Source organism: Physella acuta, unplaced genomic scaffold (assembly GCF_028476545.2).
Source record: "Physella acuta isolate Inbredline_101_S28 unplaced genomic scaffold, ASM2847654v3 ptg000176l, whole genome shotgun sequence".
NCBI lineage: Eukaryota > Metazoa > Mollusca > Gastropoda > Physidae > Physella > Physella acuta.
The window spans coordinates 311,957-327,700 of record NW_026731695.1 but is presented as its reverse complement, the minus strand read 5'-3'; the positions used below and the strand labels follow the sequence as shown (position 1 = coordinate 327,700).

The 15,744-nt window shown below is 32.7% G+C and overlaps 1 protein-coding gene across 3 annotated transcripts in view; it reads left to right on the top strand.

Annotated features, from left to right (window-relative positions):
- Window positions 1-9,356, top strand: part of LOC131936360 (E3 ubiquitin-protein ligase TRIM23) — a 33,176-nt gene extending 23,820 nt beyond the window's left edge. For 2 of the 3 annotated variants that reach the window (XM_059293302.1, XM_059293303.1), the window contains exons 8-11: window positions 4,417-4,527; window positions 8,131-8,241; window positions 8,420-8,544; window positions 8,812-9,356. In XM_059293302.1, coding sequence (XP_059149285.1) covers window positions 4,417-4,527; window positions 8,131-8,241; window positions 8,420-8,544; window positions 8,812-8,991 — 527 coding nt within the window. In that variant the 3' untranslated portion in view covers window positions 8,992-9,356. The remainder of the gene's footprint in view (window positions 1-4,416; window positions 4,528-8,130; window positions 8,242-8,419; window positions 8,545-8,811) is intronic. The other variant, XM_059293304.1, reaches the window with a different exon arrangement.
- The last annotated feature ends 6,388 nt before the right edge of the window (window positions 9,357-15,744 follow it).

The following is a 15,744-nucleotide window of genomic DNA, read 5'->3' as shown; positions in this document are numbered from 1 at the left end:
TTGCAGAAATGACTAAAACTTGATATTTGGTAAGGAGATAACTCTCTGCTGTAGGCTTTTGGAAAAATACCAGATTCCCTGAAATATCATATTACAGGTTTGAAAAAATTGACCTTAAACCACTTAATTTTACCTATTAAAGAGATAGGCTGCAACAAGCATTTAAACTTTTTATTTCTTTGACACAAATGCAAACGAAGAAAACATTTGTGTAAAACAAAAATTTTAAATTTACAGTAAATTGTTTTCAAATAGTTGTGAAAACTAATTAATAATGACTAATAATTATTTTTTTGTATTGATAGCTGATGTAAACAAATCAAATACATCACAGATAAACAATGAAGTTTATTCATGTGTTTAATGCACATTTCCCAAGGCACAATAGTATTTACTTCCCATTAGGGCATTGCAATTTTATTTTAAACACTGCTATATGAAAAAGAAATGCAAATAATTTTGACCTAAGGTCTTCAAAGTCAAATTTATTTGTATAATTAATTCACTAAACTTGTTCAATCTAAAATATTAATAATACTGCTGCTATAATAACTTATTGTTATTGTAAAATAGATAAAGTTTTAAAAATGTAACATCAGTTTTTGAAATAATAACGTGGTTCCCTTAAAAAAGAAAATTAAAATCCATATTTTGTTGTATTAAATTTAATCATAAAATTTGGTCATGATTTGTGCGGGTAAAATGTGATGTGCAAAGCCAAAACGTTACATAGAGATGTCATGGCCAAAGCCGATATTACATAACATTACAGTGGTAAGAGTTGTTTAAAAATGGGATCTTGACACTACTCCCCTCCCATTAATTACTCCCAGTCATTTACCAATGTCATTACCCCCTGTTAATTACCCCAACTCCGAAGACATTGCCCCGACCCAAAAACTGCAGTACGACAGCAGTAGCGGCAGTAGCAGTAAATGTATTAGTAGCAATAATGATAGGATATAATAAAGAATATAGATAGAATGTAGATTAAGGATAAGCAAATGGTTTTGGTTAGCAACAGCATATTGTGTAGTGGGGTAATTACATAGAGCGAAGATGAGGTGGCATTTATGTTTAAGTAGATATGCTTTATACTATGTTATCATATCGCATATATTATATATATATATATATATATATATATATATATATATATATATGTAAATTATTTTCATCTATATATATAATTCTCTTCTGGGAGACGCTAGAAAACAAGCAGTAAACGCGCTCCCTACCATCCCCACCCCTAAATGGTCTTAGTGAGCTGTGGTTCACGCTATGTTTACCTTCGTGGAGTCGGGTTTAGTGATGGCTATTAGGGGCAGATAATTTAGTTTGAAACGATTTTTAACGTTTGGGGGGGGGGGGGGGGGGGGGGTTATGGTCCTTAATGAGCTACTTATAGTGTTTGAAAGAAATATTTTCAGTGTCAGCGTTGGTACTGTCGAATTCACAAATTATGAATTACTGAAAAGTAGAAAAACAAAACTAAATAGCGGCGCATGTTATGCCGCGGGCCGGCTCGTTGGTTTTTATTACGTTAATGTTGCACTTTTGCAATTGTTTGCTTTTAGGGTGTAAAAAGCTAAATAGTATTACTTGATACTATTCTGATATTTTATTTTTGTATGGTTTAATTGTATCGTATGGGGTAGTTGATCACCAGGAGAGGGAATGTAAGTAACAAGCAGTTTTCTGTTTAAGCTTATTGTATTTGTGTTGCAAACCTTGATCTTGAGGAATGGCAAGTGATGTGAAGGTTAATTTTTAGAATCATGTGCTGTATTTGAGTGTAGCATTATGTATCGCTCTTTAATTTTTCTTGAAAATATTTTGTAAACAAACATACACATGCATGTTTTAAATTAGGACATTGTTATAAATGGCTGGTGCAAAGCTTAGCCAATAACAGCCAGTATTTATATAAAAACATGTTATTACGTTTTTTATTAATTTTTTTCAATACTTTCAATTTTTTTAAATACATTAGAATTGTATGAGTAAAAAAAACTATGCATATAACTAACACAAACAGTGTGTATAATACTGCAAGAAAATAGTAATTAATATAGGAAAATGTAATTGATTGGATGCTTAATTGATTTTTATGTCAAATTAGATGTCACAATTCTTCGCATTGGTCCATTAGAAGTAGTCAAAATTTCGCTTGTCCGTTTTGACCCTTGACGAAGATACAAGTCAAAAGCACCACATAGATAGCAAGTAAAATAAAATCTTGTAAAAATTAGCTTAATCAAATGAAAATATTTAATATTGAATCATTCTCAGCATTACTAAGGTTGATTTCAAATCTAAAATTATTTTCATTAAAATTTTAATTTTTAAAATCCTATTTATTAAATCTTTAAAAACAATCTTCTTTTTTAGCCAAGTAGACCTATTTAAAAAGATGATGCTACAAAAGTGTAGCTTAGCAAAAAGATATTGTATTTAATTCTAAAAGTAGTTGCAAAACAAGCTCTGTGCTTCAAAATCCCAATGTACAAATACTTGTTAAGGTATAAGCTAGTTTAATTTAGTTTCGTGGTCCTTTGTTTGTGTAACAGATAGAGTTGTGTATGTATATATCTTGTCTATTTCCTGGAAATGTGAAGGTGTATTAATAATTTTTGTCCAGCCTGTTGAGGTAGAAATTTTGTTCTAGGACTAATTTCATTTGTTGCAAATCATGACCTACTAGACCTAGTTATAATGTAAATTGATTGTATAGACCAATTGACTGAAACATCTGCTTCTTAGTATGCATACAAAGATCCTTCAGAACTCTAATTATATATTATAAATAGATCATTATCAACATCAGCTGTAATTTTGTGGTTTTATTGCTTATGACTATTAGTGATAAATTAGTATACGAATAGCTTACTTAATAGCCAAAATTATTTATTCTTGAATTCAATAATGCAAATACAAACTAGAAGATGGTTTCTCATTTTTACTTAGATGTAATAAAATGCAATATTTTCATTGAAGTCAGCTATTTTAAGTAACATTGCTAGATCAACAGTGTTTATATGATGTTTCAGGGTGAGAAAATATAAGAAATAGAATAGTTATTGTGTATTTATTGCCAACAGCAGTGATTACTGATAAGGCCAATTTTTAATTGTTGTAATAGCTAGTCAAAGTGACAGATCAAATTCCAAGAAAATATCAAACCTTCCTGTACTTTCTGAGTCCTTATTATAATGCCATTTTCTAAAAAGCATATATATATATATATATATATATATATATATATATATATATTTAGATATAGATATATATATATTTAGATATAGATATATATATATTTAGATATATATAGATATATAGATATATATAGATATATATAGATATATAGATATATATAGATATATAGATATATAGATATATAGATAGATAGATATATAGATAGATATATAGATAGATATATAGATAGATAGATAGATAGATAGATAGATAGATAGATAGATAGATAGATAGATAGATAGATAGATAGATAGATAGATAGATAGATAGATAGATAGATAGATAGATAGATAGATAGATAGATAGATAGATAGATAGATAGATAGATAGATAGATAGATAGATAGATATATAGATAGATATATAGATAGATATATAGATAGATATATAGATAGATATATAGATAGATATATAGATAGATATATAGATAGATATATAGATAGATATATAGATAGATATATAGATATATATATAGATAGATATATAGATATATATATAGATATATATATATAGATATAGATATAGATATAGATATAGATATAGATATAGATATAGATATAGATATAGATAGATATAGATATAGATATAGATATAGATATATAGATAGATAGATATAGATAGATATAGATAGATATAGATAGATATAGATAGATATAGATAGATATAGATAGATATAGATAGATATAGATAGATATAGATAGATATAGATAGATATAGATAGATATAGATAGATATAGATAGATATAGATAGATATAGATAGATATAGATAGATATAGATAGATATAGATAGATATAGATAGATATAGATAGATAGAGAGATATAGAGATATATATATATATATATAGATATATATATATATATATATATATATATATATATATATATATATATATATATATATATATATATATATATATATATATAGTGGACTGGATAGAAGCAACTGCTGTACAAATATAATTTAAAATGCAACCTTAACAAAAGTTAAAAACATTGTCTTAGATTTCATTTACTGAATTATAATTCTCTACCATTTAAAATCAAAATTTGCACTAGACCGACTATTCAAGACTATTGTTTGTGGATAATTGCATATGTATGTGATATATTGTTGATTTGTTTTTAATACCTGAAATGATAAAAATGTAAGATGTTTTCAGGTTTCAATGTAGAAACTGTGGAGTATAAAAACTTCAAATTTACTATCTGGGATGTTGGTGGACAGCACAAAATTAGACCATTATGGAAACACTACTATTTTAATACTCAAGGTAGGTTTGTGATTTGCTTGTACAATTTAAAAATTGGTACTTACACATAGGGACATGCTTGAGTAGGATAATCAGATGTCATAGCACAAAACTTGGGGGCTCATTGAATTTAATTTACATACTAGTGTGCAAAACTATCTTGCAAATTGCTTGTATAATGATTCCTTAACCCTTTGAACCCTTAACTCATGACCCCAAAATTTCCATTCTCCTGAGCTAATTGCAAACCCTACAGACTCTCGATAAAAAATGTAAGACTACAAATATAACACAAAAATTAATTTTATTATTTTAATAATTAACATTGCGTCAAATAGGGGTTAATGACACAAGGCTGACACAACAAAAGACTGACATGGAGATAAAGTAGACAATTGGGCCAAAAGGTAGACACCCAAAAGGACAACAAGCAAAAAAATCCTAATATTGCAGTTGTGACCTACTGAGGTCTTTTTTCTTTATTTATATTATTTAGTCTCCTGAGTTTTGTGATTGACCTTGGGAGAGTTGTTAGCTCTTCGGTTCTCATCGGTCAACTGAACTCCGTCACGTCATGTGAATGGATTGTTTAATCCCTAGCAGACCCTCGACCAATGATCTTGCGACCGTGAGGATCCTTAACAGATCCTCAACCAATAGTCGTAGGACTTTTGAGTGATCTCCCCTAATACTGAGCTGTATTTAATCTCGTGCAGTTCAAGTCTAAAGGCAGCTAGATTGACCTTTGGACTAGGAGAGAGATGTGCCGTATGTTTTGTGCGCCATTTTCAGTTGTGTAGTTTGTGGCATATTTTATCACCTTATATAAGGTATTGTGTGACCATTTTTAGTGTTACTGATATTTTGTTCTGGTGTATAATTGCACCCTTTGTCACATCGGTGATAGGTTGACCTTTTTTTGGGTTTCTATTGTTGTAGAGGCAATATGTCTCTTATTAATATTTGTGGTATTTATAATGCCATTCAGTTGTGTCAAGTAATGTTCTTTAATGGTGTTTAATATACTAAGCCACAGCTGTGATATATAGTGATTTTCTTTAACTGTAAGTTGGAGTTTTGAGTTTATTGTACTCTTAAAGTCTGTACATTTTGTACAAACCCAGTGTCGTAGTTTCTTGTACACTTATTAAAAGGGTATTGACAGTTTTAAGTCGTGTTGAGTCTCTTCAATTTGTCGTGTTTTACCCCTAGACATCAATAATAAGCTCACGTCAAGTTGTTGGGGTTTCATTAGTAGTGACTTCTGTCAGTGCCATCCCAAACGAACCCGGGGTGTCCGCTCCCTCCGCGGCTGTCGGAGAGCGGCCATTACACAGTGTATAAGGGATAAATAGGTAGTTGGCAATATCACCATATTTAGAGGAGCAATTAAAGAAACTAAATGAGATGCACCTGGAGGCACCATTTTTTAAATCAATCAAATTTTTGGAGCAGATTAAGCTTCGTGCACTTGGATTTGTAAATATTTTCTTTCATAATTTTTTATTGAAAACTTTTTGGCCTTATAGTATGTGGGCCTTTTGAGTGACTGCCTTTTAGATTTTGGCCTTATTCTCTCTGTATAAAATAAGTCCATTCGGTCATTTTAATGGCTCTTTTTTAGATGTTGACCTTTTATCTTGTCAGCCGTTTGACCTTTCCAGTCTTGTCCAAGTCAGCTTTTTGTCTGTGTTGGTCTTTTGTCATTATCTGCCTTTTTTCTGGATCCCATTGAATAGCACAAGTTATGTACTTTTTAAATATTGCATTTTTATGTCCAAACTGTCAATCTGATGTTAGGTATCTAATACCACTTTATCTGTGTCTTGGGGCATGGAGATTTAAGTACCAAAAAAGTGCTATCTTGGGTTCAAAGGGTTAACGTAAATTTTTAGAGGAAATTTCAGACTTTAAAATGAAATCAAATGCTATTTTTTTATATTACACAGAACACTTTATCAATACCAGTATCCAGTGTTTCTTTCACTTTTTTCTCAGGGGGGGGGGGGGGGGTGGGGGGCAAGAAACTCTGCCAGTATCAGCAATGTGTTTTTTGGGTGACTTTTAAACCCAGAAAAATCATCTCAAAAGTCTGAGGTTGTTTTTTATTTTTTAAATTTAATTCTACACCAGAGACAGATTGTTCTAGCCAATTATATATTAAGACTAGTGTTTATGGTTTACTTATATATATATATATATATATATATATATATATATATATATATATATATATATATATATATATATATATATATATGCTTACCTTTAGTTTAAGTTTAAGCATTAACTTTTAAAATATTCCATTATTATTGTCAGCTTTTATTTTAAATTACATTTTCTTCTCTCTTTTCTTTTAATTCCCAGTAGAACTTATGCCATTTAGAATAAATGTCCATGCTTTTATTAAATGTTTATCAAAACTGTTTGTACTTGCAGCATTTATAAGTACACCCACTGTATGTCTTGACCATAGGGGCTTTGACCATAGGTGGTTTACCCACATGTAGTTTTTATAATATAATAATAACAATAATAAACTGTTCTCACTTAACTAATATCCATTAATGATGCCATTAATACAATTTTATATTCAAAGTTTCCTTTAAGTTTCCATTAGCAGAAACTACCCTTTTTTAAAGAGTAAATTATATCTATAACAAGTAATTTGACATGTAAAAAGTTTCACAAATACATAATGTACATCTACTTGAAAATAAAAAGCACATATAAATGATAAAAAGCAAGCCTATAATATAGTTAAAGAAATAAGGCAAATGATTGTTCTCAAAATGGTTAAAGAAAAAAATGTAATTTAAATATTTACATCTAGATTAGATTTTTATGGACTTGTGCAACTTTTGACTTGAGTGGTCTAGATGACTTATATTTATACATAATGAATAATCATGTAACCCTCACTCAATGGGAATGCTTTTACCCACTGAGGTGTTGTGGTTAAGACGGGCTGACCCTGAGATTTAAGACACACTGACACCGACAGTTGTTGTCAAGTACTGGCTTTATTCAAAAACCAAAAAGAAAACAGAAGAAAAAACTGTAGCCCTAAAACAAATGTAAAGAAAGTTACATTCATGATAACACTATGTGTAGGCTACAAACATACACGGGTACAATAAAATATGTTGCGGCCAGTACACAGTACTGCCAACAAGTACCAATAAGTAGTACAACAAAAAATACTTAAATAAATACTCAACTTAACTAGTGTGCACATGCAGCACTAGCAGAAATACACAAATAAGTATTCTAACAATAACCATAATTTATATACCCACACTACCTTCATTAGGTCTACATCTTGGTACCGTCACCGTGTCCACAGACAGCAGCCTTGCGTGCTGACACGGCTAGGCACGAAACTACCCATGTCACATGACATGGGACACAGGTAAAATCGCTCACAAGAGCACGCAACACAACTACATCAACAGGGCTACGGCCCCACAGGGGCCGCAACTCAATGAATTAAAACTTTATTTGTTATCCCCCTTGGCTGGTAACCATACGTGTTACAATCATATTATTAAATCATACAGCACCTTAAGATATAATTACACTTTTTATCCCTTAATTAATTAATCTTTACCTGTATGGGCAAAGTACCTGTGATCAAAGAACCTCTGTGGACGAAGAATCTCTGTGGACGAAGCACTAATGGTCAAAGCACCACTGTGGTCAAACTACTTATCGTCAAGGCCCCTGTGGTCAAAGGTCAGCTTAGCCACTGATCATTAGTAACAGAAAGCTATTTTACCTAAAAAATTACATAATTCACCAAAGAGTTAACAGAACCATGTTCCAATAAATGGAATTATTTATTACGCTGCTTGTTAATTTAAAATGTAAATGCTCTTAACTTAAACACATTTTTCTATTTTTATATTTTAAGCTGTAATATTTGTGGTAGACAGTAGCAATAAAGAAAGGTTAGATGAAGTACAAGGAGAACTTGTAAAATTAGTACAAGAAAAAGAACTGAAGGAAGCTTCACTTCTAATTTTTGCTAACAAGCAGGTAACTGGTTATGTTTCTAAACTTATCCGCATGCAAAATAATTGAGTAATAAAATAAATAATTTAAAAACCTATATAATATTAAGTATGAAAAATAACAAAACAGGCTTCTTTTTTTAATAAATTAATTGATTGCTAAAATAAAGAGTTTTCACTTGCAAGGAATGCTTTTTTATTAAAGAAAATATTTAAAAAAAAATATTTTCAGAGCATTTTAAAGCTTATTATTACTGGTCCTATTTCCATCTATATTCTCATATAACCCCAGGATGTTGCAGAGTGTATAAGTATTGAGGCAGTCACAGAACAATTTGGTCTTCTCAAACTATGCTGCAATCGAAGTTGGCATCTCCAAGCCTGCGATGCAAAAACTGGGCAAGGTCTTGCGGATGGATTAGAATGGTTATCACGTCAAATGGTTGCATCTGGTGCACCAGAACTAGCTTAAAAGAAAAACTTTATGACGTAGTCTACCTGTTTTATTACTACCTTTATTAAGGGGGCCATCCATTTAAGACGTCCACAAAAAACTCGTATTTTAGACCCCACCTCCCATCCATCCACACGCGTTGACATCCACAAAATTTAATATACCCCTCAAAACTTATGAACAATTTACTTCTTTGATAACACGTAATGTGTACCGATATTCTATTTACTTTAATATTTTAATGTTTATTTTTAGGCCTAAATATTAAAAGTAGATGTAGCCTATGCAGAGAAAAATTAGTAGATTTTAAATGTGAAAGTATAAATTTTTTTTAAATTTCAAAGATTTTTCCCATTACCAACCATTGGGGGGGGGGGGGGGGGGGGGGGGGAGAGCACTAACACGGTATAATTCTCTGTACTCGTTGATGTATTTTAATGGTTAATATCAGCATTTATAAGATTAAAAAGTCACGAGCAGAGTTTCTTCCAGGCATCTCTTCGGAGGGAGGGGAATTTTTAACCCCCCCCCCCCCCCCCGAACGAAATGAAATTTATATAATTTATATAGAAAATATATACTTTTAACAGTGTGTTTCCCCCCCCCCCCCCCCCCGGAGAAAAAAGTCTGGAAGAAACACTGGTCGCGAGGCGGGTTCATCTATTTCTGTTTATTTCATCGCTCGCTTTTCAAAAGAGGTGCTATTTCTATTAGGGTTCGTCCATGAATGTCACATTCCGTAGAGGCTGGAGTATGGTTTCATAAAGTGTGACGACACACTTTGCAATAATTTTTGAAAGTTATGTTTACTTTTTTTTTACATGTAAGCTACCAGTTTTGTTTGTTTTAAATTGTTTAATTCAATATTAGGATGTCCACATGGACCCTATTTCTTTCTTCCCCCCCCCCCCTCCAGTTCACACGCGTCCACAAAAGTCGTTTTTTTTTTAATCATCCAGTTTCAAAAAAGGTATTTATTTTCTCCATGCTATCTTCACAAAAGAGCAACTCTTCTTTGCTATCATCCGCATGAATATAGACACAGACCAGCAACTGCGAACACGAACTCACGTCTGTTGATTTATCAACTTGAAAAGCAAACAATGGTGAAAGCTTAATTTCAATAAAAATGTGTTATTTAACAATTACGTACATGCAGCGTTTGATGAGATTTTCTCCTATTGTTGTTTTTTTTTTTTTTTTTTTTTTTGCTTGGCATTTTCTACCGCGACTTCATTTGATGCTAGCGCTAATGCTGGTTAAAACTTCCTGTTTGATCAAGTTTCTGGCGTTTGCAACTAGAATCTAGCTTCTTACCGACGAAAGAACTCCATATATTTTTTGGTGTGTTCCGAATGACTCGTCTCAAATGACGTTTTAGTTTTGAAGATTTCATTGATTCGTGACTGAGAACAACTTTGTACAGTGCTTTTTGTTTCTTCTCAATTACATTTTCAGTGATGTTAATGAAGCCGAATTTAGAAAATTCTTCTAAATATTTATGTTTTGTTTCAAATTACTAAGGTTTAGTATACCCGTTGGCGACCCCCTAGAAAGACCTTCGCGACCCCCAGGTTGGGAACCCGTGATTTAGAACTAAAGAGAAGTCACAACTCAGCTTCCATCAATATATTTCTATATTTTTCGAACTTTATTTGAATAATAAATGAATGGATTGTTAAAAATAACGTCAAACTAAACCAATAATTCTGAATTAGAACCAATCGCGTGTGTTGTGGTTTCCCACTGTGCATTAGAAAAACCAAAATAAAAATGCCATGATGTGTCTCTAATCCGTACCACCCGCATGGTAACTATTACGCTTCATCTCAGCCAGATGGGCACTCACGATTTGTTGCAAATTGAGTTGGTTACTTTCAGTGTTTCTTCCAGACTTTATTGTCCGGGGGGGGGGGGGGGGGCGCCAGACACTGTTAAAAGTATATATTTTCTATATAAATTCCATTCTGTTCGGGGGTAGGGGTTGGAAACTTCAGTTACGCGAATAGGCCCTATTATTTCAAATTAAATAAATCACAAATTAGCCAATTCCATTGCTAAACAAAGATTTATACAAAATAATAGACCTAGAATCAACGGCTGGCTTGTGGCTTAAGTATCGTTTTTCCGTAGCTCTATTTAAATTCCTTGTATTCTCGAATTAGATGATCAAATTAGAACTGTCCAGCGTATCCTAATCAAAATTGATAATAGTGTTAAAACCAAATTTTAAAAAGCAAGCAGATGCATCGTTAAAGCTATAGGGCTGGTAAGTAGGTCACCAACCAGTTCTATGGCTCATGCAGGTTTTATTGAGCCGTATAACTGGTTGGTGACCTACTTACCTGCCCTATAGCAGACAGAAAATTTAGCTTTATAATGCGGTAAACTTTTGAAGGGCAAGATGGTCTTCCGTGGAAGCTCTCATGTAACCAAACAGACAAAAAATGAAAGAAATATACACATTTTTAAACAAACTCAAGTTTTAATAGTATACTAGACTACCCGTCATCCTTTGGATAACTGGGTTTCGGGGGTCATTCATAAATAACATCACATCTGTCACTTATCGAAACAAAAACAGACCCCACATTCAAAAAGAGGTCACACCTCAGACGTTTTTGTCTTTTAAAGGGGTAGGCTCCGGGAAAAAAAACGGGAAAACTTTTTTTTTTATTAATAAGCCTTTTTGTGTGTATATATATATATATATAAGTTAGGGTACTTAAGGGAAAACCGCTAAAAATATTTTTTTCAAATTTTCAAAGAATTTTTAAGGTGAAATACCATTAAATTTAGCATTAATTTCAATGAAATTTCGCCATACCAAATTTGAAAATTCAAATTTAAAAATTACAACAACTAGTCAGCTGACTCCATTAGGGTTAGTACAAGAAGGATCAATTGTCATATTGCCGATATATATATTTATGAAATTTTAGAGCTCCACAAAAGGTTTTTTTTCTAGATAGCCACCGTTGCCATGGCAACCATATTTCCAAAAAAGTCCCCCCGATGCTTGCAAATATTTTCCTTTAAGTACCCTAACAATATACATAACCAAATAAATCAATAAAACGTTTTAATTAAGAAATTGGTTTTTTCTGGAGCCTACCACCTTAAAAACACCTATTTCGGCTGAGCATGGGTCTGACCTCACTATCCTTTCATATGCTGAGATCACAAAAACAGGTTAACTCTACTTCACGTGCCCAGTATCCCGCCAACCCAGACATGTTTTTGTCTTTTAAAACACCGATTTCGGCTGAGCTTGGGTCTGACCACATTATCCCTTCATACGCTGAGGACACAGAAACAGATGAACTCTACTTCACCTGCCCTGCGTCCCGCCAAGTCCTGATAGACAACTTATCATTCACACCTTTAATAGAAAAAATAGAAAGAAAAAAAAATAAGACGAGATGTGTCTCGAATCCGTACAGCCGATATGGTAACTATTGTTTTGTACTATCGACTTAGCTATGTGGGCACTTACGATTGAGTGCAGAATTAAGTCTATATATACTGCAAAGTAAGAAACTTAAGTTACGCGAATAGACCCTATTATTATTTCAAATTAAATTATATCCCAAATTAGCCAATTCCATAGCTAAACAAATAAAGATTTATATAAAATAATTAAGGCCTGAAATAGTTAAGTATATAGATTCTAGATCTAGATAGAGCTAGATTCTAGATGTAGAATTTACGTTAAGGCTAGATCGATAAATCCCATATATTCTCGAATTAGATGACCATTGAAGCTAAAAGGCAAAGATTTATATCAAATATATTATACAATAATTTATTGTGTTTTTATATAATTGATTTTATTGTTATAACAGTTAAATGTATATGAATGTATGTTGCGAGTGTGTGTCTTAAAAAGGCGAGATAAGTATAAAATATAGTGTGGGTGTGCGCATGCGCGAAAGGAAAGGAAGCGAGAGGTAGCTAGCGCGCGCGAAGAACATGGTAATGTCTGGAAGTGAAGGCGAAGCTCTTATGAACCAATGAAATTACAGGAACAAGGGTTGATTTTGTTTTTGAGTGTGTGCCATGAAATAGGTAGGAGAAAAGGCCTGTGACATTTTGGTGTCAGAAGTGAGCGGTGCTCCGCACCGTAAAGGAAAGAATTAAATCTAGATTTAGTATTGTTGACATTTTAGTAACTGAATAACTTTTCTTGGACCATTAAGATGGAGGACTATGCCAAATTCATTGAGTTGGCTGATTCGTTAGGATACACTGGGGCAGAAAAGGCTAAATGGGTTGAAAAGAAGATAGCTGATGCAATTGAAAGGAAAGACAGGGCTTTAGAGAGGGAATTAGCTAAAGCTAAAATAGAGGCTGATAAGGAACTAGATCTAGCTAAAATAGAGGCTGAGAAGGAAAAAGTTAAAATGGAGGCTGAGAAGAAAAAAGTTAAAATGGAGGCTGAGAAGGAAAAAGTTAAAATGGAGGCTGATAGGGAACTAGATCTAGCTAAGGCTAAAATAGAGGCCGAAGACAAAGAAAAACAGAGACAATTAGAAGACCGAGAAAAACAGACAATTAGAAGATAGAGAAAAACAGAGGCGACATGAGTAAGAATTAGCCAAAATTAAAAGTAACCAATCGCAAGACAGCAATGTTAACAAAACGGACAATTGGAAGCCTAAATTCAGAGCATTTAAACCACAGGAAGAAAGTGTGGAAACTTACTTAATACACTTTGAGCAAACATGTAAGAGTTTTGATTATTCATCTGCTGGGAAGGCACAGGCTTTATTGACTAATTTGACAGGAGAGACTATTGCCATAATAGCAAGTATGTCTGAGGCTGAAAAAGAAGACTATGACCTAGTAAAAGAAAGATTGTTGAAACATTTTGGAAAGACAGAAGACTATTACAGGAAGACTATTCGAGATGCTAGAATTAACAACACTGGTGACATAAACCAGATCATTTTTTTATATTCGCAAACACATGAATAAAAGGCTAGAATTGGCAGAAATAGATTTAAAGAATCTTGAGGCAATTATTGAACTTTACCTGATAGATCATGTTTTAAATAATGCAACAGATAATTTATTCACTTTTTTGAGTGAAAGAAAAGTTAAGACACAGAAACAATTAATAGAGCACCTTAATATTTATAAGGATGCACATCCAGGGGCTATTTTAGACAAAAGAGAGCAGGGAGAGATTTCAGCAGCAGTCTACAGTAGAGACTCTGGCAGGGTTCAAAGAAGGCATGGCAACAACAATAGAGATAGAAGTAATAGTGCACCTACCAGATGGAACCCAGACAGATATAAATATAGCAGAAGCACAGAGTGTTACCACTGTGGGAAAACAGGCCATGTAAAGTCTGAGCATTTCAGCTTACAAAATAGAGATACATATCTCAGCAATAATGACAGAGGTTATGCACCTAATAATAATTAATGAAATCAAAGTAATTATTACAGACAAGGACAGTATAGTGGACAAAGTAGAAATGAATCCCACAATCAAAGTAGACGGCCAAGAATGGGACCAGACAACAGGGGAGAAAATAGAAATAGTAGAAATAACAATCAAGAGACATCAGCAGGGGTAGAACTAGAAGGGTCAGAGACAGTGGCATCTGTTACACAAAGCAATACAACACTGAAGATGTTCCCAGCTACAGTAAACAACACCAGAGTAATGTGTCTGAGAGATTCAGGTTGCACATGCATTATTGTTAAGAAAAGTCTTGTGAGACCAGAACAGTACATTCCTGGCATAATGAAGATGACATATGCCAACAAGAAATTTAAGGATGAGTGTGAGATAGCAGTAGTTGATATAGATTCTGCTTGGCTGAAAGGTAAATATAAAGTGGCGGTCATGGAAGAACCAATAGCAGACATGATTATTGGGAATGTAAAGGAGGGGAAAGAAAGTAATGAGGAAGATATAGATAGATGGGAAAGTCAAATTGGAGCAGTGGTTGAGACTAGGACACATATAAACACTAAAAGAACTACTAGAAAGAATAAGGACAGAAACTGCATGTGGGAGTACATACAGTAGAATTCTTAGGATTTAAGGTTGGAAATAAAGAAATTAGACCTACTGAAGGAAATAGGGACAAAATATTAAATATCAGAACTCCTAGTACAAAGAAAGAAGTGAAATCATTGTTGGGACTATGCAAATTTTATATGAGTTGACAGATGTGGTAAGTTACATATGTTATGATGAGGAGTTGACCTCAGCCATTGAAGTAGCGAAATCAAGGATTTGATTTACCCAGGGTAGCTTTTACATAGCTATGATTTTGTTCTACTAAGAAGAGATGTTCCTTAGTTAGATTCATGTTATTACTAAACTAAGAAGGTTTATCTTAGTTACAATTTTCTTTAAGGGCTATACTTATAAGATAAGTGAATCATTGTTTTAATTTGGTAAGTGTACAAATAAAATAATGTAGGATGTTCATTAGCAAATTTCAACATGATTTTCATTTAACTGTTACAATTACATGTATAATGAAGATTTTATAGTGAATGTGATGTATATATTAGAAAAATTTAATACATTAATTTTTTTAACCGGGAGAAAGGGCGTATAACAGTTAAATGTATATGAATGTATGTTGCGAGTGTGTGTCTTAAAAAGGCGAGATAAATATAAAATTAGTGTGGGTGTGCGCATACGCGAAAGGAAAGGAAGCAAGAGGTAGCTAGCGCGCGAAGAACATGGTGATGTCTGGAAGTGAAGGCGAAGCTCTTATGAACCAATAAAATTATGGAAATTAC